At 39.8% G+C, this 23527-nt stretch overlaps 1 protein-coding gene across 1 annotated transcript in view; it reads left to right on the forward strand.

The window, feature by feature from the left end:
* Positions 1-23527, forward strand: part of DSG2 (desmoglein 2) — a 60116-nt gene that overhangs the window by 13935 nt on the left and 22654 nt on the right. Inside the window, exons 2-8 of the mRNA XM_037025236.2 lie at positions 15001-15036; positions 16273-16407; positions 18627-18788; positions 18910-19054; positions 19824-19990; positions 21834-21971; positions 22088-22273. Coding sequence (XP_036881131.2) covers positions 15001-15036; positions 16273-16407; positions 18627-18788; positions 18910-19054; positions 19824-19990; positions 21834-21971; positions 22088-22273 — 969 coding nt within the window. The remainder of the gene's footprint in view (positions 1-15000; positions 15037-16272; positions 16408-18626; positions 18789-18909; positions 19055-19823; positions 19991-21833; positions 21972-22087; positions 22274-23527) is intronic.

Below are 23527 nucleotides of genomic sequence, written 5' to 3' on the forward strand. Positions count from 1 at the left end.
AAGATATTTCCTATTGGAAATACCAATAGCACCCCCATTGAAAAATAGTGGTAAGCAAATAGAGATTCTAATTAAGGATCATCTTATCTCTATCATTTTTTTTCTTTTTTGCTATCCTTAATGTACAATTACTCGAACAACATTATGGTTACCAGACTCCCCCCATTATCAAGGCCTCCCCACATACCCCATTATAGTCACTGTCCATCAGCGTAGTGAGATGCCACAGAATCATTACTTGTCTTCTCTGTATATACTGCCTTTCCCATGACCCCCCCAGTACATTATGTAAGCTAATCGTAATGCCCCATTTTCCCCCTTATCCCTCCCTTCCCACCCACTCTCCCAAGTCCCTTTCCCCTTGGTAACTGTTAGTCCATTCTTGGGTTCTGTGGGTCTGTTGCTGTTTTGTTCCTTCAGTTTTTTCTTTGTTCTTATACTCCACAGATAAGTAAAATCATTTGATACTTGTCTTTCTCTGCCTGGCTTATTTCACTGAGCATAATATCCTCTAGCTCCATCCACGTTGTTGCAAATGGTAGGATTTGTTTTCTTCTTATGGCTGAATAATATTCCATTGTGTATATGTACCACATCTTCTTTATCCATTCATCTACTGATGGACACTTAAGTTGCTTCCATTTCTTGGCTATTGTAAATAGTGCTGTGATAAACATAGTAGTGCATATGTCTTTTTCAAACTGGGCTCCTGCATTCTTAGGGTAAATTCCGAGGAGTGGAATTCCTGGCTCAAATGGTATTTTTATTTTTAGTTTTTTGAGGAACCTCCATACTGCTTTCCACAATGGTTGGTCTAGTTTACATTCCCATCAGCATTCCCATCAGAGGGTCCCCCTTTCTTCACATCCTCTCCATCCTACCTGGTGTGAGGTGATATCTCATTGTGGTTTTAATTTGCATTTCTCTGATGATTAATGATGTGGAGCATCTTTTCATGTACCTGTTGGTCATCTGAATTTCTTCCTTGGAGAAGTGTCTGTTCAGCTCCTCTGCCCATTTTTTAATTGGCTTATTTGCTTTTTGTTTGTTGAGGTACATGAGCTCTTTATATAATTTTGATGTCAACCCCTTATCAGATCAGATATGTCATTTATGAATATATTCTCCTATACTGTAGGATGTCTTTTTGTTCTACTGATGGTATCCTTTGCTGTACAGAAGCTTTTTAGTTTGATATAGTGCCACTTGTTCATTTTTGCTTTTGTTTCCCTTGCCTGGGGAGATAATATTCATAAAGAAGTCACTCATGTTTATGTCCAAAAGATTTTTACCTGTATTTTTTTCTAAGAGTTTTATGGTTTCATCACTTACATTCAGGTCTTTGATCCATTTTGAGTTTACTTTTGTGTGCAGGGTTAGACAATCCAGTTTCATTCTCTAACCATGTAGCTGTCCAGTTTTGCCAACACCAGCTGTTGAAGAGGCTGTCATTTCCCCATTGTATATCCATGGCTCCTTTATCATATATTAATTGACCATATATGCTTGAGTTTATATCTGGACTCTCTATTCTGTTCCACTGGTTTATGGGTCTTTTCTTGTACAAGTACCAAATTGTCCTGATTACTGTGGCTTTGTAATAGAGCTAGAAGTCAGGGAGCGTAATTACACCTGCTTTATTCTTCCTTCTCAGAATTGCTTTGGCCATTGGGGGGTCTTTTGTCATTCCATATGAATTTTAGAACTATTTGCTCTAGTTCATTGAAGAATGCTGTAGGTATTTTGATAGGGATTGCATTGAATCTGTAGATTGCTTTAGGCAGGATGACCATTTTGACAATATTAATTCTTCCTAGCCAAGAGCATGGGATGAATTTTCATTTATTAGTGTCCTCTTTACTTTCTCTTAAGAGTGTCTTATAGTTTTCAGGGTATAGGTCTTTCACTTCCTTGGTTAGGTTTATTCCCAAGTATTTTATCCTTTTGGATGTGATTGTGAATTGAATTGTTTTCCTGATTTCTCTTTCTGCTAGTTCATAGTTAGTGTATAGGAATGCAGCAGATTTCTGTGTATTAAATTTGTATCCCGCAACTTTGCTGAATTTAGATATTAGATCTGGTAGTTTTGGAGTGGATTCTTTAGGGTTTTTTATGTACAACATCATGTCATCTGCAAACAGGGAAGTTTGACTTCTTCCTTGCCTATCTGGATGCCTTTTATTTCTTTGTGTTGTCTGATTGCCATGGCTAGGACCTCCAGTACTATGGTGAATAAAAGTGAGGAGAGTGGGCATCCTTGTCTTATTACCAATCTTAAAGGAATAGCTTTCAGCTTCTCGCTGTTCAGTAGGATGTTGGCTGTGGGTTTGTCATATATGGCCTTTATAATGTTGAGGTATTTGCCCTCTATATCCATTTTGTTGCGAGTTTTTATCATGAATGGATGTTGAATTTTGTCAAATGCTTTTTCAGCATCTATGGAGATGATCATGTGGTTTTTGTCATTGTTTTTGTTGATCTAGTCGATGATGTTGATGGATTTTCGAATGTTGTACCATCCTTGCATCCCTGGGATGAATCCCACTTGATCATAATGGATGATATTTTTTATGTATTTTTGAATTTGGTTTGCTAATATTTTGTTGAGTATTTTTATATCTATGTTCATCAAGGATATTGGTCTGTAATTTTCTTTTTTTGTGGTGTCTTTGCCTGGTTTTGGTATTAGAGTGATGATGGCCTCATAGAAGGCGGTTGAGAGTAGTCCCTCCTCTTCTACTTTTTGGAAAACTTTAAGGAGGTTGGGTATTAGGTCTTCACTAAATGTTTGATAAAATTCAGCAGTGAAACCATCTGGTCCAGGTGTTTTGTTCTAGGTAATTTTTTGATTACCAATTAAATTTCTTTGCTGGTAATTGGTCTATTCATATTTTCTGTTCCTTTCTAGGTCAGCCTTGGAAGGTTGTATTTTTCTAGAAAGTTGTCCATTTCTTCTAGGTTATCCAGTTTGTTACCATATAATTTTTCATAGTATGCTCTCATAATTCTTTGTATTTCTGTGGTGTCTGTAGTGATTTTTCCTTTCTCATTTCTGATTCTGTTTATGTGTGTAGACTCTCTTTTTTCTTGATAAGTCTGGCTTATCTATTTTATCTATTTTGTTTATTTTCTCAAAGAACCAGCTTCTGCTTTCATTAATTCTTTCTATTGTTTTATTCTTCTCAATTTTATTTATTTCTGCTTTAATCTTTATTATGTCCCTCCTTCTACTGACTTTGGGCCTCATTTGTTCTTCCTTTTCTAGTTTCCTTAATTGTTGAGTTTAGACTGTTCATTTGGGATTGTTCTCCTTTCCTGAGGTAGGCCTGTATTGCTATATATTTCCCTCTTAGCACGGCCTTTGCTGCACCCCACAGATTTTGTGTTGTTGAATCATTGTTTTCATTTGTCTCTATATATTGCTTGATCTCTGTTTTTATTTGATGATTGATCCATTGATTATTTGGAGCATGTTATTAAGCCTCCGTGTGTTTGTGTGCTTTTTCATTTTCTTTGTGTAATTTATTTCTAATTTCATACCTTTGTGATCTGAGAAGCTGGTTGGTACAATTTCAATGTTTTTGAATTTACTGAGGTTCTTTTTGTGGCTAGTATGTGATCTATTCTTGAAAATGTTCCATGTGCACTCGAGAAGAATGTGTATCCTGTTGCTTTTGGATAGGGTGTTCTGTAAATGTCCATTAGGTCCATCTGTTCTAATATGTTATTCAGTGCCTCTGTCTCTCTACTTATTTTCTGTCTGGTTGATCTGTCCTTTCGAGTGAGTGGTGTGTTGACGTCTCCTAAAATGAATACATTGCATTCTATTTCCCCCTTTAATTCTGTTAGTATTTGTTTCACATATGTAGGTGATCCTGTGTTGGGTGCATAGATATTTGTAATAGTTATATCCTCTTGTTGGACTGACCCCTTTATCATTATGTAATATCCTTCTTTGTCTCTTGTTACTTTCTTTGTTTTGAAGCCTATTTTGTCTGATACTAGTACTGCAGCTCCTGTCCTTTTTTCCCTATTAATTGCATGAAATATATTTTTCCATCCCTTTACTTTCAGTCTGTGTATGTCTTTGGGTTTGAAGTGAGTCTCTTGTAGGCAGCATACAGACGGGTCTTGTTTTTTAATCCATTCAGTGACTCTATGTGTTTTGATAGGTGCATTCAGTCCATTTACATTTAGGGTGATTATTGATAGGTAGGTACTTATTGCCATTGCAGGCTTCAGATTCATGGTTACCACAGGTTCAAGGCTAATTCCCTTACTATCTAACAGTCTAATTTAATTCACTTTGTGTGCTATTACAAACACAACCTAAAGGTTCTCTCTCTTTTTTTTCCTCCTTTTTCTTCCTCCCCCATTCTTTGTATGTTATGAATCATATTCTGTACTCTTTGTCTATCCCTTGGGTGACATCTGTTTAGCCTTAGGAGCACTTCCATCTATAGGAGTCCCTCCAAAATGCACTGTAGAGGAGGTTTGTGGGAGGTAAATTCTCAACTTTTTCTTATCTAAAAATTGTTTAATCCCTCCTTCAAATTTAAATGATAACCTTTCCAGGTATAGTATTCTTGGTTCAAGGCCCTTCTGCTTCGTTGCATAAAATATATCATGTCACTCCCTTCTGGCCTGTAAGGTTTCTGTTGAGAAGTCTGATGATAGCCTTATGGGTTTTCCTTTATATGTGATGTTTTTTCTCCCTCTAGCTACTTTTAAAAGTCTGTCTTTATCCTTGATCTTTGCCATTTTAATTCTTATATGTCTTAATGTTGTCTTCCTTGGGTCTCTTGTGTTGGGAGATCTGTGCACCTCCATGGCTTAAGAGACTATCTCCTTCCCCAGATTGGGGACGTTTTCAGCAATTACCTCCTCAATGACATTTTCTATCCTTTTTTTCTCTCTCTTCTGGTAACCCTGCAATATGAATGTTGTTCTGTTTGGATTCATCACACAATTCTCTCAATATTCTTTCATTCTTAGAGATTCTTTTTTCTCTTTGTGCCTCAGCTTCTTTGTATTTCTCTTCTCTAATTTCTATTCCATTTACCCTTCTCTTCTACTACATCTAATTTGCTTTTAAATCCCTCCATTGTATGTTTCATTTCAGATATGGAACTTCTTAATGATTGAATCTCTGACTTAAATTCGTTCCTGAGATCTTGAATATTTTTCTGTACCTCCATAAGCATGTTTATGATTTTTATTTCGAACTCTCTTACAGGCAGATTGGTGAGTTCAGTTTCATTTGACCCTTTTTCTGGGGTTTGTGAGATTTTGGTCTGAAGCATGTTCTTTTGACATTTTCATATTTCTATGTGGTGCCTACTAGTGCCCAGAAGCTCCAGTCTCTGGAGCTGCTCTGCCCCTAGAGTGAGGTTGGGGTTCGTAGGGCAGTGGAGCTGGTGCCTGGGGGGAGGAAAGATCTGTTTCCTGATACCCAGCTGTAGTGCCTGTCTCCAGTGTCAGAGCCAGTGGACCAAGCATACAGGTATAAAGCCTCTGTGCTTTGCATCTCTAGCTGTTTTAGGTGGGGCCTCCCTCTGGCTGCCCTGATGCCAGCACAGTGACTGCAGGTTTATGAACCAATGCCAGCAGGCTAGGAGGAAGGCTCAGCAGTCACAGGAAGGCTCAGTGTGTCACAGTGTGGGGCCTCGGAGCTGAGTAGGCAGCCGGGGGGATGGGGCACCTGAAGTTCCTCAAAGTTCCCAACCAGCTGGGCACAGCGTGCCCAGACAACCTTGTCCATCCCTCCCCTCCCCCATGCAGCAAGCTCCATGCAAACCCCACCCCTTCAGCAGCCCTCTCACTGCTAGGAAGTCTCTCAGACTGCCTGCCTTTCCCTTCTTCCAGAGCGACTGGGTGTGGATCCCCTCCACAAATGGCTGGAATCTGTCTCTCAGGTACTCCACCTGTCTGAGCTCCCCAATGTCCAGAGCACCACACAGTGTAGGTTTCTACTCCCAAAGCAGACCTCCAGAGCTGGGTGTTCAGCAGTCCCAGGCTTCCACCCCCTCCCCTGCTCCGTTTCTCTTCCTGCCAGTGAGCTGGGGTGGGAGAATGGCTTGGGTTCTGCCTGATTAAGGCTTTCATACGTTACCCTGTTTGGTGAGGTCTGCTCTGTTTATGAGGTCTGCATGCAGTCTGGTTCAGCCTTCTTCCCTGTTGTTTTAGGGTTAGTTGTATCAATTAACCACATTTTCATACTATCTGTGGTTTTGGGAGGAATTCTCCATCTCACCTCTCACGCCACCATCTTGAATTCTATCACTTATCTCTATCATTTTAAAATGCAAATACCTCACTGGTTGATTAAGCCTTTATATATTCATTTATTCAACAAATATTACTGAGGAGAAATAAATGAAATAGAGACTAAAAAACAGTAGCAAAGAAACTAAGAGCTGGTTTTTTGAAGAGATAAACAAAACTCATAAACATTTAGCCAGACTAATCAATAAAAAAAGAGAAGAGCAAAATAAAATCAGAAATGAAAGAGAATGACAAGCAATTATACAGAAATGCAAAGGATCACAAGAGACTACTATGAACAATTATATGCCAACAAATTTGACAACCTAGAAAAAGTGGGTAAATTCTTAGAAACATACAATTTTCCAGTCATGGAGAAATAAAAACAGAACAGATTACTAGTAATGGATTTGAATCAGTAAACCAAAAACTCCATGCCATTACCAGACTGTTTCACAGATGAATTCTACCAAACATTTAAAGAAGAGTTTGAGGTAAGGCAGGGACATGTGACAAGCAGCATGATTAATTTGCCCTGCCTGTCATTAAAAATGCCAAGATATAAACAGCATAGTAAGAACAGGGGGAACACTCTCTTAAGGCTAAGATTCCATTTTAAAAGCCAGGGAGTTGGGAGGTAAGATTTCTCACATATTTTATGGTTATCAGCCAATAACCTACCCTATTTTAAGGCAGGACAAGCAGTCCTAAAGGACATGTCCCCACTGCCTGAGGGTAACCACTGTCTTGGAGAAGAAGAGGATCAATAAATTGCTGTGTTAAGTTTATCTTACAGAATATCCAGAGTACTGACTATGGATGGTGGCATAATGTCAAACACCAGAGATAGACATCATGAGACCACAAGTCAAGCCTCTGCACCCCTCTCTCCCACCCTTTATCCCATTCTTGAAACCCTTAAAAGAATCCTAAGCCCTTGAGTGGACCTCCTCTCTGAGGTTGCCCACACTCCCCTTTCTCTGAGTGTGTACTTTTGCCTTGAATAAAGCTTTCTCACTGCTCAACTTAATATGTTTTGTCTCTGTGCTCTTCCAGCAGTAAGCATCTTCATTACTTTGCTATTTCATTCAATTTTCTAGACTTGAGCACAAGTCTTTTCTCTCTCTGTCCTACTTCAGAAAAGAAAGGAAGAGCTCCTGAGATCTCAGATTTGGGCTTGCAAGTTCCTGTTGCCTGGGTGATCTGGACAGGACTGCAGCTGTACAGTCATACTCTTTAGCAGCCCACCCAAAATCTCTTTTCTTTGCTTGGGAAGTTCTCAGAACATAATCTCAGTCCATCCAGTGCTTTGTGGCTCCCCCATATCCTGGAGTGGTAGGGGCTTAGTTCCCACACCATGCAGATTCAAATGGGCACTGGACACCAGGTGACCCTGGCTTCAGGAGTTGGCAAGGTATTTGCCCTACACTGAGCAGGAGTTCAGTGAGCTTCCCCTTCCTCCCTCTGTTCTTCCTTGCTCTCTGCTGCCTGCATGGCTGCTGTCATTTACTGCTACTGTCACTTTAATGAATTACTTCCTTACCTATACTCGTCTGTTTGACATCAAGAATTCTTCTTCAATCAGAGTCAAGAATCCTCCCCATCCAGGTTGAGGTTTCACCTAGGCAGGGAGAGACGTCCCCAGACACAGCTGCTCCACAACAAGTTTATACATATTCTCAAACTATCCAAAAAATTGAGGAAGGAATGCTTCCAAATGCATTCTACAAGGCCAGCATTACCCTGATACCAAAACCAGACAAGACACTACCAAAAAAAAAAAGAAGAAAATTATAGACCACTATCCCTGATGAACATAAATGCAAAAATCCTCAAAAATATTAGTAAACCAAATTCAACAATACATTAAAAGGATCATATGCCACATAAGTGGAATTTATTACAGAGATATAAGTATTGTTGGATATCCATAAATCAATATGATGCACCACTTTAACAAAACAAAGGATAAAAGTTATCTCAACAGATGCAGAAAAAGCATTTCACAAAATTCAACATCTATGATAAAAACTCAAAAAAATGGGTATAGAGGGAATGTATCTCAATATACTTAAGGCTATATATGACAAATCCACAGCTAACATACTCAGTAATGAAAAGATGAAAACTTTTCCTCTAAGATCAGGAATAAAGCAAGGTACCCATTCTTGCCACTTTTTATCAGGACTAATAAATTAATTCAGTAAAGTTGCAGGATACAAAATCAATGTGCAGAAATCGATTGCATTTCTATACATTAATGAGCTATCAGAAATTAAGAAAGCAATATCATTTACAATTGCATCAAAAAGAATAAAATAGTTAGAAATTAATTTAACAAGGAGCTGAAAGACCTATACTCTGAAAACTAAGACATTGATGAACTTGAGGATGCACAAATAAATGGAAAGATATACTGTGCTCATGGATTGGAATTAATTTAACAAGGAGCTGAAAGACCTATACTCTGAAAACTAAGACATTGACGAAATTGAGATGCACAAATAAATGGAAAGATATACTGTGCTCATGGATTGGAAGAATTAATAATTGTTAAAATGTCTGTGCTGCCCACAGAAATCTGTAGATTCAGTGCAACCCCTATCAAAATACCAGTGGCATTTTTTCACAAAACTAGATTAAATAATCCTAAAATTTGTATGGAACCACAAAAGACCCTTGAGAAAGAAGAACAAAACTGGGAGTATTATGCTCCCACATTTCAAACTATACTACAAAACTACTTTAATCGAAACAGTACAGTACTGGTATAAAAACAGACACATAGATCAATGAAACAGACTAGAAATTCCAGAAATAAACCCACACATATATGGTCAATTCATCTTTCACAAAGGAGGCAAGAAATATAATGGGCAAAAAGACAGTCTTTCCAATAAATAGTGTTGGGAAAACTAAATAGCTAAATGCAGAAGAATGAAACTGGACCGCTTTCTTAGACTGTGTACAAAAATAAATTCAAAATGGATTAAAAATTTAATAAGACCTGAAATCATAAAACTCCTAGAAGAAAACATAAGCAGTAAGCACTTTGAATCAGTCCTAGTAATTTTTTTAAATCTTTTTTAAATTTATTTTAAAAAAATAAAATTTTTTTATTTTGCTTAAGGCAAAGACAAAAGCAAAAGAAACAGATGGACTAAATATCAAACTAGAAAGTTTTTGGCATAGCAAAGGAAGCCGTCAATAAGCCTAAAAGACAACCTACTGAATGGGAGAGGATATTTTCCAATGATATATCCAATAAGAAGTTAACATCCAAAATACATAAAGAACTCATACAACTCATTATTAAAAATACAATCCAATTTAAAAAATGGGCAGAGAACCTGAAAAGACTTTTTTCCAAAGAAGACATACAGGTGACCAACAGACACATGAAAAGACGCTCCACATCACTAACCATCAGGGAATTACAGATTGAAACCACAATGAGATACTACCTCACACCTGCCAGAGTGGCCATTATCCAAAAGACCAGAAATAACAAGTGTCGATGAGGAATGTGGAAAAAAGGGAACCCTCGTGCCCTGTTGCAGGGAGTGTATATTGATGCCGTGCATGAAAAAACTGTATGGAGGTTTCTCAAAAAATTAAAAATAGGATTGCCATATGATCCGGTAGCTCACCAAAATCACGGGTGCACCCTTACTGCACTGGGGTGCTTGAACTCTTCTGAATGTATGCATTTCTGCCATTACAGAGGTCATGCCAGACCTGGGGCCTACAGAGTCTACTAAGGACCAGATTTCCAGTTCTATCTATACAGCTAGAAAAATCAGAAGAAATAAACAAGTGCCATCCATGGCCTTTATATCATTTTATTTTCTTTAGATTATTTCACCCAGAGCTGAAAACACTTTTAGAATTGATCGGGGTTAAACCAAAGGCCCCAGGACAGTTTCTGATTTTGCTTTCCATACAGTAAAATGGAAAAAGAAAGAATTATTTTAAAATTCTACTTGGTTGAAAGGTTGTATGAAAAAGGGAATAACACAGGTATTTCTGTGATTGTCCAAAAGTGGATTGAGTTTCAAGAACAGCAACAGGCTTGTGCAGGTCATTGCTATTTGAGTGTGCAAGATTGTCGGTTGGCCACACTAACGACCTTCTCTGTAAAGTTACTTCTGGCTTAATGGAAATAGAAAGCATTAGAATGCCTTCCTGATGAAACAGCTTTTAAACTACTTTGTAGCCCTCTAAATCTCATCTGTCATAAAACAGCTATTCATCTGAGATATTAAAGTTTATGGCATGGGGTCACCTCCCCATGGACTCACAGAAACACAGAAGAACACTTCAAGGTTGTGAACTTCAGATTGAGGACCTGTCAGTCAGGAGCAGCTGTCACCCAGTGACTCATGAGTCCTCCTGGGTTCTGCTTATTAAACTCATCAAGGTGAATTCAGAGCAGGAAGCCTTTGCTAAAGCTGCAACCTTGAGAACAAAGAGAACATTGTTTGATATTATTTTTGCAGTAATGTTTGACCTTCTCTCATGCCTGTGCCAATTAAAATTATTTTCTTGCCAGTTTCTAGGAAAGCCAGTTCTTAGAAGATGCATAGGATCCAATGGTAGAGATTTTTCTTTAATTTTTTAACTTTAGTAAATTGGAATACCTTTTGAAGGATTTTTCTGGTTCCTCTAAAAACACAACTTCTTTGCGTACAGAGACGAAACATCATTTCCAAAGTCACTTTCTCCCAGATGATATTGCTACTCCAAAATGATAATTAAAACAGAGTATCTGGTAGTAAAGTTAAGAAAAGCTCTACCTTTATGACCTCCCCTAAAAAGTGGCTGAGGAGACAAGCCCTATATATGTATGTGCTACACCCACACCCGATCTGGGCTTCTCCACACCATTTTCCAACACTGGAAATTGGCTCCTTGGGGAAACGGCTTGTTCTAAAGCTAGGCTAGGTGACATACAAGATGAGCCTGGATCATCTTGTGATGCTGGATGGTAATAAAGAGCTCAAAAAACAGAAAGATGGGGACAAGTCAAAGGGACACAGAACCAACTTGAAAGATCTTCTAATGGCAAAAATGAGAGCTATTTGAACAACAATTTAATTAAGTATTGGTTTATAACCCACAGGATAAATATGCAGGAGTCCTTAAAATAAGCCTGATAAAATGACTGAATGGATGAATAAATGAGGGAAGAAGAGAGAAATATTTCTTACAAAGAATTTCAGATAATTTGTGTGATGTCCCTCTCACAGGAAATGCAGCTTAATCTCTCTCCCCGGCCCATTCCCGCCCTGAGGGTGAATACTTGGTGTCGCACTTGCAAGGCTAGAATAGGAAAGGAAAGTAGTAGCTTTACCTGGAGAAAGCTGCGAAGGTTACCTTAACTAGTAGTGTCACATGGATATCACATACCCCTGATACATGATGAAAACATCAGAGTCCATGGTGTTCTTTCCAAAATCACATTGCCCTGGCCTAATTGTGAGAAAACAACATATAAAACCAAGTCGGGGGACAGTCTGCAGGCTACTTGGCCACTATCAAAACTGAAGGTCATAAGCAAGAAAAGCCTGAGAAACTGTCAGAGACCAGAGGGGGCATGACAGATGTAATATGGGGTCCTAGTTTGGATGCTGGAATAGAAAAAGAACAAAATCTGAATAAAGTTGGGAATTTAGTCAACCATGCCTTATGTAAATATACCAATGTTAATATCATAAGTATTTCAATACAATATGCATGATAGTTACATAAGATTTGTTAAGGGGAAATGTGCAAGGGAACTCTGCACTATCTTTGTACATTTGTGTAGATCTAAAGTTATTCCTGAATTTTTAAATCTATTTTTAACAAAGCATGTACCAAGTAATTGAGACAAGGTGTTTGTGGTCTGTAGGCTTGTGAATGTTCGTTGTACTATTCATTCTGACTGTGTGTATATTTACAATTTAAAAAAATTTTTCAGTTAAATAAAAGTAAGTTAGTGAAACCAAGTATCTCTGCTTTCAACATATTAGCAAACAAGTGATGAAGTTTCTTCTGGTGACTGTTGAGACAATATGAGCAAGTGTGATTCCCTGTCTTTACCCCTAAGCAAATGATCGATATTCTGTATCATGTTCTGCAAAATTGTTCTTCAAGAACAAAACTGCTCTTCAAGAGTCTACAATTTCAGCATCATCTAAGAGCCAGTTAGAAATGCAAAGTGTAAGCTGAACTCCAGACCTACTGACTTGAAATCTTCATTTTAGCAAGATCCCCAGTGAGCAGAATACACATTTAAGTTTACAAAACACTGTTTGTAACCATGTTATTTTCTGTGCTTCTTAACAAATAACTCTCGAAATTACATTCCAATGAAAATCAATGAAGATACTCTTATGAAGAGTTTACATTTGACTAAAGGACTGTACGTTGCCCCCTTTTATTTATATCCTATAAAACAGATAACTTTGCCAGAACAGTATCTACTTGAATTACCATGTAATTATTATACCTTCTGCTATGCCCCAAAGATTCTCAGGAAGAATAAAGATGGTGTACATTTGATCTAGCCAACCCCTCAATATGGCCTGCACAATATGTCTGGGCAAGAAATATATCGCATTTTAAAGATGTCTCCTGATGATGTAGTCTTTCCTTTCAAACTTCCCATCCCGGGAGCATGTGGATAGAAGTCATCCATTCACTTGCTTTTCATGTCATGCCACCTTTGGATATACATGCATCTGGGGGGCACTACTGTGGCCATTGCCAGCCGGGTAAACTGCTAATACAGGGACGAGGAAGAAAGAACACATCTAGCTGTAAAGTAGAAAATCAGCCATGGCTGTTCCTCAGCCCTGGAGAGACTCACAGTAGAAGCTGTATGTCCACCATCCTTGACTTTGTCTTTGCAGAGGTGGAAGCAAGAACATGTATAAGGTAGAGGGAAGAAGGAAGGTGAAAGACCCACATGTAGAACAGAACCTTTCAGAAGCCTTCAAAGGGTGTGCATAAGTGAAAGGGCCTTGAAAACCTCAGAGGAAGCACTATGTTCCATGATTTACTAACCAGGACTTCTTGACTTCTGTCATGATCTGACATGAAGAGGAGAAAAGACAGAACTAAGAAAATCCAAAGTTAAGACAGATTATAACCAGTTAATGCCAAATGGAAGGTATGCAAACGAAGGCAAAAAGCACAGACATTTCAGTTTGGAATTACAGTAAAAAGGATAAAGAGCAATAGATGAAATGTCAGCAGAAGCAAGGTTTATTTTAAAGATAGGGGGCCTCTAAATCTGTCTGGTGAGTCAATGGGAAGGAAATAAACATGTTTGATTAGCCAGTGGCAATGAAGATAAAAGATTAGTAGGAGGAACAAGGTTCTTGAGAAGATAAGTGTAGGAGAATAAGTAGGAAAGTTGAAAATCGCCCAGATGAGAGTTAACTGGAAAGCAATCAGGATACCTCTTGGAGAAAGCAGGGGAGAGATGATCGTAGATACAGTCAAGATAAAACACAGAGACATCTCCAAATAGGATCAGAGGTCAGTGGTGAGGTGGGGTACTCTCCTGAAATTTTGGCGGCATGATACAGACACAATAAGAGAAACAAGGGTAGGACAGTGAAATTACAGGTCTGAATAAGCACAGAACTAAGGGTTGCTAATGGTGGAATGCCAGCCCCCCAGGTGAGAGCGGCTCTCAAATGCAAACATGGTCACCCTGGAAACAAGCCCCACCCCATGAGGAAGCAGCTGTCAGCGTGAACGTGTAATGGATCCATTTGCCTCCAGCCCTCCTAGAGGTGTTGTCAGCAGAGTCAGAATCAAAGACAGTGACTGGCTTGCAGAGTTGAGGAAAAAGCCAGGCAGGAATCCTAGAAGGTCAAGAGAATAAGGGACCCCCGAGTCACTCACATCTTGGACAATAATCTACTAGCATCGTCCAATAGACTTGCCTGCAGTGATGGAAATAAAGTTCTTAAGCAACTTACCTTGTATGGCTATTGAGCAAATGAATTATTAATATCAAATAACAATTTGGAAGTTATCATTTGGAATACTAACTTATTCCAAGGAAGGACATTTTACATTTTTACATTATAAACTTTAATGTTACCTTAATCTTTATTTAATGTTGTTACGTAATTTCATTTTTTACATTAGAAGAATTTTTTTATCTGAAAGAATAAGTCCATGTCCTAGTGATAACCAATGTAAGTATTTTGAAATAAGGTGTAATTAGCCACGTGTGGCCACTGTTAGAAAGTGCTGGTTTAGATTCAGCCAAGAGAAAAGCGAGGCCCAGAGGAGATCAATAGGCTACAAGTGCTTCAGAAGCCAAAGGCAGGGCTGGGGGTGGGGAGGGAATCTCACAGCAAAGTCCTTGAGGAAGGCTGTCAGCGGATCCCCAAGAAGAAAACCGTGGGAGACCGAGAACTGGGCCAGAGACCGGCTCAGATTCCACAGGCAAAGCTCTTTCCTCTGCTTCCCTGCTGTTAGTTGTGTTCTGAGCTCCCTGGAAGTGGGAGACCAAAGTGAATGGAGCTTCTCTCTGGTCCTGGTTGTGGCAAGGGGACAAAGGAAAGTTAAAATGTGTTTCCTTTTGACAAACAAGGAGAATGGAAATGGGGGTTAAACTTTTTTTTTAATGTCTATAATATCTTAGGTGGTGGGTTATTCATTAACAAAGTATTTAAACTGAACTGAGTGAAAGACTGTATTAAACAGCAAATGAATCATTTTATTTTCCAGATCTGCGTTAACTTTGGAAATGGGCTCCATTTAGAGGTAAGGAACAAAGGGGATTACTTCTGTCTTTTGGGTCTAGAAGCTTAATTTCATGGAAGGTAGTTTGGCTCTATTTTACCAGATTAAAAATGCAGATTCCCTGAGACACAGCAGCTGCCACTCAAACACGCCCAGGGAACCTTTATCCAAGATGTTGGATGCACCACCATTCTTTGACAGTCTGAATGTCCATCAGTGGACAAATGGTAAAATAATTCGTACATGAAAGAATGTCCTTGCTGAGGTACTGAATAAAAATCAAGGGGCAGAGTAAAATGAATAATATAATTCTGTTTTTATGGGAAAAAGACCTTTATATATGTGCAACTGTATGGTCATGAGGAAAGATGATAATAGATATTTATCAAGCTGTTAACAGTGAATGCTCTGAAGTATGAGTGAAAAAGAAGTTTTACATTTTTGTATTATAAATTTTAATGTTACCCTAATGTTTCTTTAATGTTATTTAATAATATAAATAATATAATTTCATTTTTTAAGTTAGAAGAATTTTTTCAACTAAAAGAAAAATATAGCGACCTAGCAATAACCAGTATAAGTATTTTGAAATAAAATACTTGTTATGTAGATTAACAAAATGCATAAAATAATAAACCTAGTATAATAATCAGTTCTGACCTTAAGATAGTAGCCAGCTGTATTGAAACTTCCTTTGGATTAAAATATACACCTGTTAAAGCTCAACTGAAAATTTATAGAATAGTTTTCCACTTAAACGTCCTAAGAACAAAAGATAAGCAATTTAATCCATTACCTCAGGCTTAAAATTCATTGGCTGACACTTTCACTGTTTTATATCAAATTGATATCAACAAGTTACTAAGATTTAGTCTTAAAACATTTAATAATCCATTTTTAAACTGTAAGCTACTATGGAAAAATGTAACTTCATTTTCAGTTTTGACATGTTATGTTTGATTTGTCTGTGTGTAAGATCACAAAGTTACTCTTTAGCATTTTAAACTCTTCATCCTGGGAAATCTTTTCTTACTGATGAAAATGAAACCAGTTTACCTGTTTGGATACAATTTCTTGAATGCCTATAAAATTTACTAGGGTGTATACATTTCCTCTTTGAAAATGAAGCCCAGTAAGAAATATGAAATTTATGTCTTAAAATTTGTGCAACTATTTTTAAAGTTTTTGTAAATTATAGGGTACCATATGGGTGTTTTAGGATACTTAATAATCTCTGGTAATATTTTGTTGCTGTAGGCCTTAAACACAGGACTTGAAAATAAGCTGCTTCCCTCGCGTACTCACTTAGTGCGGCAGAAGCGCGCCTGGATCACAGCCCCTGTGGCTCTTCGGGAGGGAGAGGATCTGTCCAAAAAGAATCCGATTGCCAAGGTACCTTTTAGTGAGGATCAGGGATATATGCATATTACTAAAATATGGTATGAGAGGACTTCTTTCTTCACTTTATATTACCAAAGGAAAATTACACAATGAGCTTACTGAGTTATTTAGCAATCTGCTAACGCTGGAAAATTAGCAGACCTTAATTTTTAGCAGAGAGCGCCAACATGAAAGTCTGCTTTCCATTCTGAAAGACGCAGCATCAGTGGTGAAAATACACATAGTTTGGGGCTTTGGTTCAACTAAGAGGTAAGGGATCTGGCACTAGTTGTTTGACAGAGTTACAATACTCAAAAGGAGGTATTAGCATCCTGCAACCTTCCTAGGTTCTCTGGCTAGAGGCCTGTAAACTGGACTGACAAAGATTAACAGGGAAAAAACAGGTCACTAATGTGTTTGTATGGCTCCTGAACACATAGGAGTACTCAGACATGAGTAACTCGAAGGCTGGGTTAGAATTGGGCTTATGTAGCATCTTAATGGGACCATAAATTTTTAGAGAAGTGATAGACAAAGGAAAAAGACCTTGAATCTCCAGGGGGACCAAACTCTGGGAAATGAGGTAGAGAAAGGCTAGTGAGTAAAGTCGGTTTTGTGGGTGCCATCGGCAAGCTGATAAGAGCCTAAGGTTTCTCTGATGATGCGCTTCTGATAGAGGTAAGGAGGGAGGACACCTTTGTAGATCTAGCCCCTGCTTTTTAGCAGATAGAGGGTACAGAGCTTTTCTTATATATGCTTCTTAATTACCTTCAACTTGAAATAATCCTTACACCAAAGTGGCATATTTTGGGGCAGAATATTCTGCCACCCTACACATAAAAAGTAACTTTCAAAATGAACGGATACCTACCTACCTACAGGGGGACTGTACATTCCTGCCTGAGACAATCTTGGCTTCTGTCCATTGTCCTGGCTTAATAATTAATAACCCCCCTTTTACTCTCAAAGTGTCCTATTTCTAGATAAATGTATGGTAATCCTACTAATATGTATCTCATACTTAGAATGTGCAAACATGAACCCTTATTTGTCCCCAAAGCTGCTCTCTGTGAGCTCTGCCCATGTCAGTAAATGACAGTGTAACTCTAGCCAGCTTTTCTAGATGTAGCAAATATTGTCAGTTCCACCCCAAAATGCATCCCAGGTCTTCTCTCTGCTGCCACCCTCCCATCCAAGTCAGTGTCCTCTCTGACCCCCATTTCCAAAGCACGCCTGATCTGCCTCTGCTTTCACTCCTGCACCCCCACCCAGTCCGTTCTCAGGAAGCAGCCGGAGCCATCTTTTGAGAAAGAAGATCAGATCATGCCCCCTCCTCAGGGAGGTCCTTTCAGTGGCTTCCCACTGTTGTTGCAGGAATGAGCCCTACCCCGGCCTCCACTAGCTCTTAGTCTCTGTTGGCCCCGACCTCCTCTCTGACCTCAGCTCCCGTCCCCTCCATCGCCCACTCTTCTACACCCATAAACCAATGCCAGCCTGTCCCAGCCTCCTGCCCTTTGCACCTGCTGTCCCTTTGGCCTAGCATGCCCTCCCCACAGATACCTGCCGTGTCCTCGCATTGAGCCTCTGTGCTCATGTCACCTTCACAGAGTCCCGTCTCCTGCCTCAGCCCCGCTCTCTCTGCCCCTTACTCCCTTTCAGCTTATGATTTCCTCGATGGGGTGTAAGCTCCTGGGGGGAGGGGCACAGCTTTAGCTCACAGCTCCTGCCCTGCGCTAGCAGTGCCAACATCCAGAGGGGGCCGTGGACACGTACTTTCCAATGAAGAGTTAGACATAAGAATAACATTATTTATAAAGGATGAAGCTAATAACTACGGAAGATCAGACTGTGAGAAACTGCTGAGGCGGTCCAAGCAGGCAAGGTGCTTGATTATTATAATCCTCCCAAGGAAGGAGGCCTTATTTATTCTTGCCTTATGATTGGATGGCCCCAACATGTGCCCCTAACAGTATCTGAAGTTTGTGACAACCCTCAGTGGTAGGCATAGACTCCCCCCTGTACAGACAGGAACACCAAGGCACATGTAACTGTCCTGGTGCCAGTAATCAGTGAGAGGCTGAGGCGGGATTAGAACCCAGGTTCTCTGCTGCAGTCCTTTGCTCTCACCTCCCTCCTGTGATGTGACAACCCAGAGGAACATCTCCCATGAAGAGCATCCCCATGGGAGTCACTGGGCTGACATGAGGTGCTGCTCTCTTGTTTCACGGCAGATACATTCTGATGTTGCAGAAGAAAGAGGACTCAGAATTACTTACAGATATACTGGAAAAGGGATCACAGAGCCACCTTTTGGTATATTTGTCTTTAATAAAGACACAGGAGAATTGAACATTACCAGCATTCTTGATAGAGAAGAAACACCAGCTTTTCTGGTAAGAACAGTTTTACATTTATTAGTAGGTTGTTTAGTAATAGTTCTGTTTTATTTTACTATTGTTTGACACCAAGTAGTTTAGCTTAAATCTAATGTCGTCTATTACGTCATGATTTCAGCTAACTGGTTACGCTTTGGATGAAAAAGGAAACAGCGTAGAGAAGCCATTAGAGCTCCGCATCAAAGTCCTGGATATCAATGACCATGAGCCAGTATTCACACAGGACGTCTTTGTCGGGTCTATTGAAGAGTTGAGCACAGAACGTAAGAAGCTATTATTTTTATGCGTAAATACCCAGGGTCATCTTAACTCCTTCAGGTAACAACACTAAATTCTATACTTTACTGGAGGCTGCATATTACCCATAGGACAAATAGCAGTAAGACTATCGCTATAGCTTTGGACCTGCTTGTTTATAATATGTTCAAAGGCCTGCATGGCAGATTGACGTGACCGGTCAGGTCTGTAGCAGCTCTTCTGTCTCAGAGCCAGAAAGGACCCATAGGTGTATGTAACCAAATGGGCAAGGCTGTGTCGCAATAAAATTTTATTTGCAAACACTGGCAGCTGGCTGGCTCTGGCCCGCTGGCAGCAGCTTGCAGCCTTCACTTAGAGTATTTCTAATATAAGGGTTACTGACAGTGTTTGTTCAGTGCAGTGTTCTGTGTGAAGACTTACAGGAGAGGGTTCTCTCTGATCATAATACAAAGGAGAGCTATACTTCTGAACTGCTGGCATGTTGATGAGCATGTGTTTGTATCTGTCCACTCTTCCTTCTTTGTGCTGGTCACTGGGGCTTCACTCCTACGGTTGTGTGCACCGACCACAGCTTGCCCGCATCTTATTTTCCCTGTTTCTGTTCTCCATTTGCATTTTTTTATCCCGTTGCATTTTTTGATCTTGGTAAATTGCAGTTCTGATAAGCATTTAAAATCCTGTTTGGAACAAGCAGATACTATAAAGAAAATAGTGACACCTGGAAATGTGCTTGAAGTTGAGCTTCATCTTGGACACCTTTGTTCCTAATGCCAGATACACTTGTGATGAAAATCAGTGCAACAGATGCAGACGAGCCCAACACTCTGAATTCTAAGATTTCTTACAGACTCGTATCTCAGGAGCCTGCTTATCCACCAGTATTCCACCTCAACAAAGATACTGGAGAGATTTTCACAACCAGTATTACCTTGGACAGAGAGGTAAATTGATTATTTTCTGTTGCTCACCTTTTAAACTCTGCTTGATATTTCCAGGTTCTCTCTGTGTTTCTTTCCTTTCCTGGCTCCCCACTTTGCTGTATATTCCTGATTCATAAGGTGAGTCTTGGAATTATCCATTTGTAGGCCTGTGCTGTCCGGGTGGTAGCCACTAGCCTTAGGTGGCCGTTGAGCTCTGGAAATGTGGCTGGTCCAAACTGAAATGTGTCTAAGTGTCAAATAATCACCAGATGGGGAAGATTTCATATGAAAAAGAATGTGAAATATCACCTTGATAATTTTTTGTTGCTTGCATGTTGAAATGATAATATTTTGGATACTGTAGGTTAAATAAAATGTATTTGTTTAAGATTAGTATCACCTGTTTTTACTTTTAAACTCAGGCTTCCAGAAAGTTTATAGGAGGTCAGCACTGTCCTCTGGCCTGTCTAGTCACAATGCTGCCAGCTAGAGAGTCCTGAAGCAGCACGTTAGAATTTCGTTTGGGTTCTGAGGGAAATGTCAGGAGTCTCTCCTACTGCTAATGCAGGTGTAAAGGGAAAAAACATTGAAATAGAAGTCCTATTAGGGTAATAGAAATATTTGTAAAGGAAAGAATTTCTGTAAATCCCGAACTGGAGGAAAATTTGAGCAGGTTTCCTAGAAAGTCTGTTCTCTCAGACATTTCACTTTTGCATTTCTAACCCAACAGGAAAATTTTAGATGAAAAAGGTTTTAAGAGTGCATGAGTAAAAAGATAATCCTAAGAACACTGTGTCATTACCAAATACAAGTCATCTCCAAGTGTAGGCATTACATTCTGTATGACTTGGAAAAATGGTTTCTGTCCAGAGGGGAGATCATGCCCAGCATGCCTATCAAGGTCTTTGTGAAAGAATATTATCACTCCTAAAATTCTACCATATACCTTTTCACATAAAATTTGAATGGAAGAGTGTTATTTTGAATTACTGGTCTGATTTTTTAACAAGTGGCTGCCTCTGCAGTGTGGAAAGCCTAGCCCGTAATAACAGCTGCCACGTACTGGTATTTGCATGTGCCAGGTGCTGTGCTCAGCCCTTTACCTAGCCTGACCCATCTAGCCCACCCAAAACCCTGTGTGGCAGGTCCAGCTGCTCTCCCGGTTTACCCAGAAGGAAGTTGGGGGCCCAGGTATGTGTCAGTGCAGCTAGTAAGCAATAAAGCCAGATTGGAACCCACGTGGCTGGCTCCAGAGCCTCTGCCAGCCTGCCTTCCGCTGGGAGCTTCTGGCCTGCACCGGACCGGGTACTGGCTTCCCGAACCCCAGCCACTGAACAGCACCATTATCTGCAGGGGACTGTTCTGAAGAGAAGGGCTCCCTTTAGAAAACACCTGAGGGCTGTCTCTGGACACATTCTCTCAGCATGTCTGACAGTTCACCAGGCGCTGCTTTCATTTTCCAGGTTTTCTCGGTGGCCAGGTTTCCAGGCCTACCTTTAGCTGCACTGGAAGGGTGGGGCAGAAGCCCCGTCCTGGAGCCCCGCCTCACTCCCAGGGGAGAGCACACTGCACTTTGAATGGCACTTGACTGTGCAGACTACTTTAAGGAGAGACTCATCTCCTGATGACATCGCCAATAATGTATTTAGGAATTTGACTATCAACAACCCCTCTAGGCTTTTCTGCCCTTCTAGAAAAATGCTGACAGCAGACAGATAGCACCTTCTTACAAGTAATAGAAGAAGCAATTCATTTATCAGTGAATTATACTGTGGTCCATTCCCTTGATGATAAAGTGAACAGAAAGACAGATTTGGGCATGAGTCATTTTCACCCGAGCTGGGTATTTTTCATCGCCCTGCAGGAGCACAGCAGCTATACTTTGACTGTAGAAGCAAGAGATGGCAATGGACAGATAACAGATAAGCCAGCGAGTCAAGCGCAAGTTCAGATTCGCATTTTGGACATGAATGACAACATCCCTGTAGTGGAAAATCAAATGGTAACTGTTACTTTTACAACAAATGCATTGACTTGCTCCATTTTAGTCTTGCCTAAAAATATAGCCCTTAGGTTTGTGTTACATTAAAATAAAGATCGTGTGTTCCTATTTTGCAGTATGAAGGCATGGTGGAAGAAAATCAGGCCAATGTAGAAGTTATGCGCATCAAAGTGTTCGATGCTGATGAAATAGGCTCTGATAACTGGTTAGCAAATTTTACATTTGCATCAGGAAATGAAAAGGGTTATTTCCACATAGAAACTGATACTCAAACTAACGAAGGAATCTTGACCCTTATTAAGGTAAGTACTCCGGTTCAAAACTGAAATGGGATGAGTTGGTGCAGAGGACAGCACTGATATGTTTTGAGCCCCAAACACGGGGGATCCACAGACTTAATCAGCCAGCACCACAGTTCTTTGAGGTAGGAGCCGTCCCTATCTGCCCAAGTTCTGTGCTTAGCAGGTGGTCAAACTACAGCTCATATTCCCATCAGGGGACTCGAGCCCTGCTTGACAGCATGATCCCAGCACCATCATTGCTGAGCCCACCTCCCAGCTCGCTTGCAGCCCATACCTCCCTATGGCTTGCTCACCTCATGGCCTCTTGCCTCTACTGAATATCCCCCCATTGGCTGTCCCTTATTTAACCAGCTTAACAGTAAAGCCAGACCTCGCTGATAACATCTAACAGCAAAGGCGGTAATAACTTGCTGAAGCTCTGTTCCCCTGTCCTAAGAATACCCACGTGCCTAAAAATAACCCAGTAAGCCTACAAGCCAAAATGCAGCTTCCTTGGCCTCCCCTCAAGTCTGATGGGACCCAGGAACTTGCCTTTATGACAAAATCCACTTGTGATTCTAATGTAAATAGTAGGAGGACCATATTTTGAAACACAGTGTTGTAACCTCTTGTGCTTAATTGAATCAATGAAGGAAAAATTAAATAGTCATTAAGTGTATGGGTCTTAAACATTTGAAACTCAGAAATTTTTAAACAAAAGTTTTCTCTAAATGCTATTGTATTTTTTCAAAGTACTCTTCCATTAAGTTGCATACAGACAAAAATTGTTTCCGGAGATTTTCAGACTTGTACAAAAACTTAATATGGCAAAGTGGGTAAAGTCTAACAGTGGGAAGAGGAACAATGATAACATAATATATATAACAGAATAGGGAAAAATTAACTGAACATTTCATGGTAATAATTATAGGCACCATTTGTCCAAGGCCACCATATGCACATATACACCATTATTTGAAGCAGAGGAAAGTAGAATGAGATTATCTCATGTTTAAAGGGAAGGTGCTTTGTATGATTATTGAAGAAATGTATGATGCTGTCAGACAAAATAGATTCATCTGCTTATAAAGAAGTAAATATACTTCTTAGCAATAGATTATATGCTAGATGCTTGAGATAAAAAGCCAGGAGCACACGTAAGTAGTAGGAAGAGTCACTTAGGAATGAGTGACAGGAGTTGCAGAACGGAAGTATTTCCACATACCGTAGGCATACAAGAAGGTATGTTGTTATTCCTACCAAAGGGGGTGTGGA

Source organism: Manis javanica, chromosome 9 (genome assembly GCF_040802235.1).
Source record: "Manis javanica isolate MJ-LG chromosome 9, MJ_LKY, whole genome shotgun sequence".
Classification (NCBI taxonomy): Eukaryota; Metazoa; Chordata; class Mammalia; order Pholidota; family Manidae; genus Manis; species Manis javanica.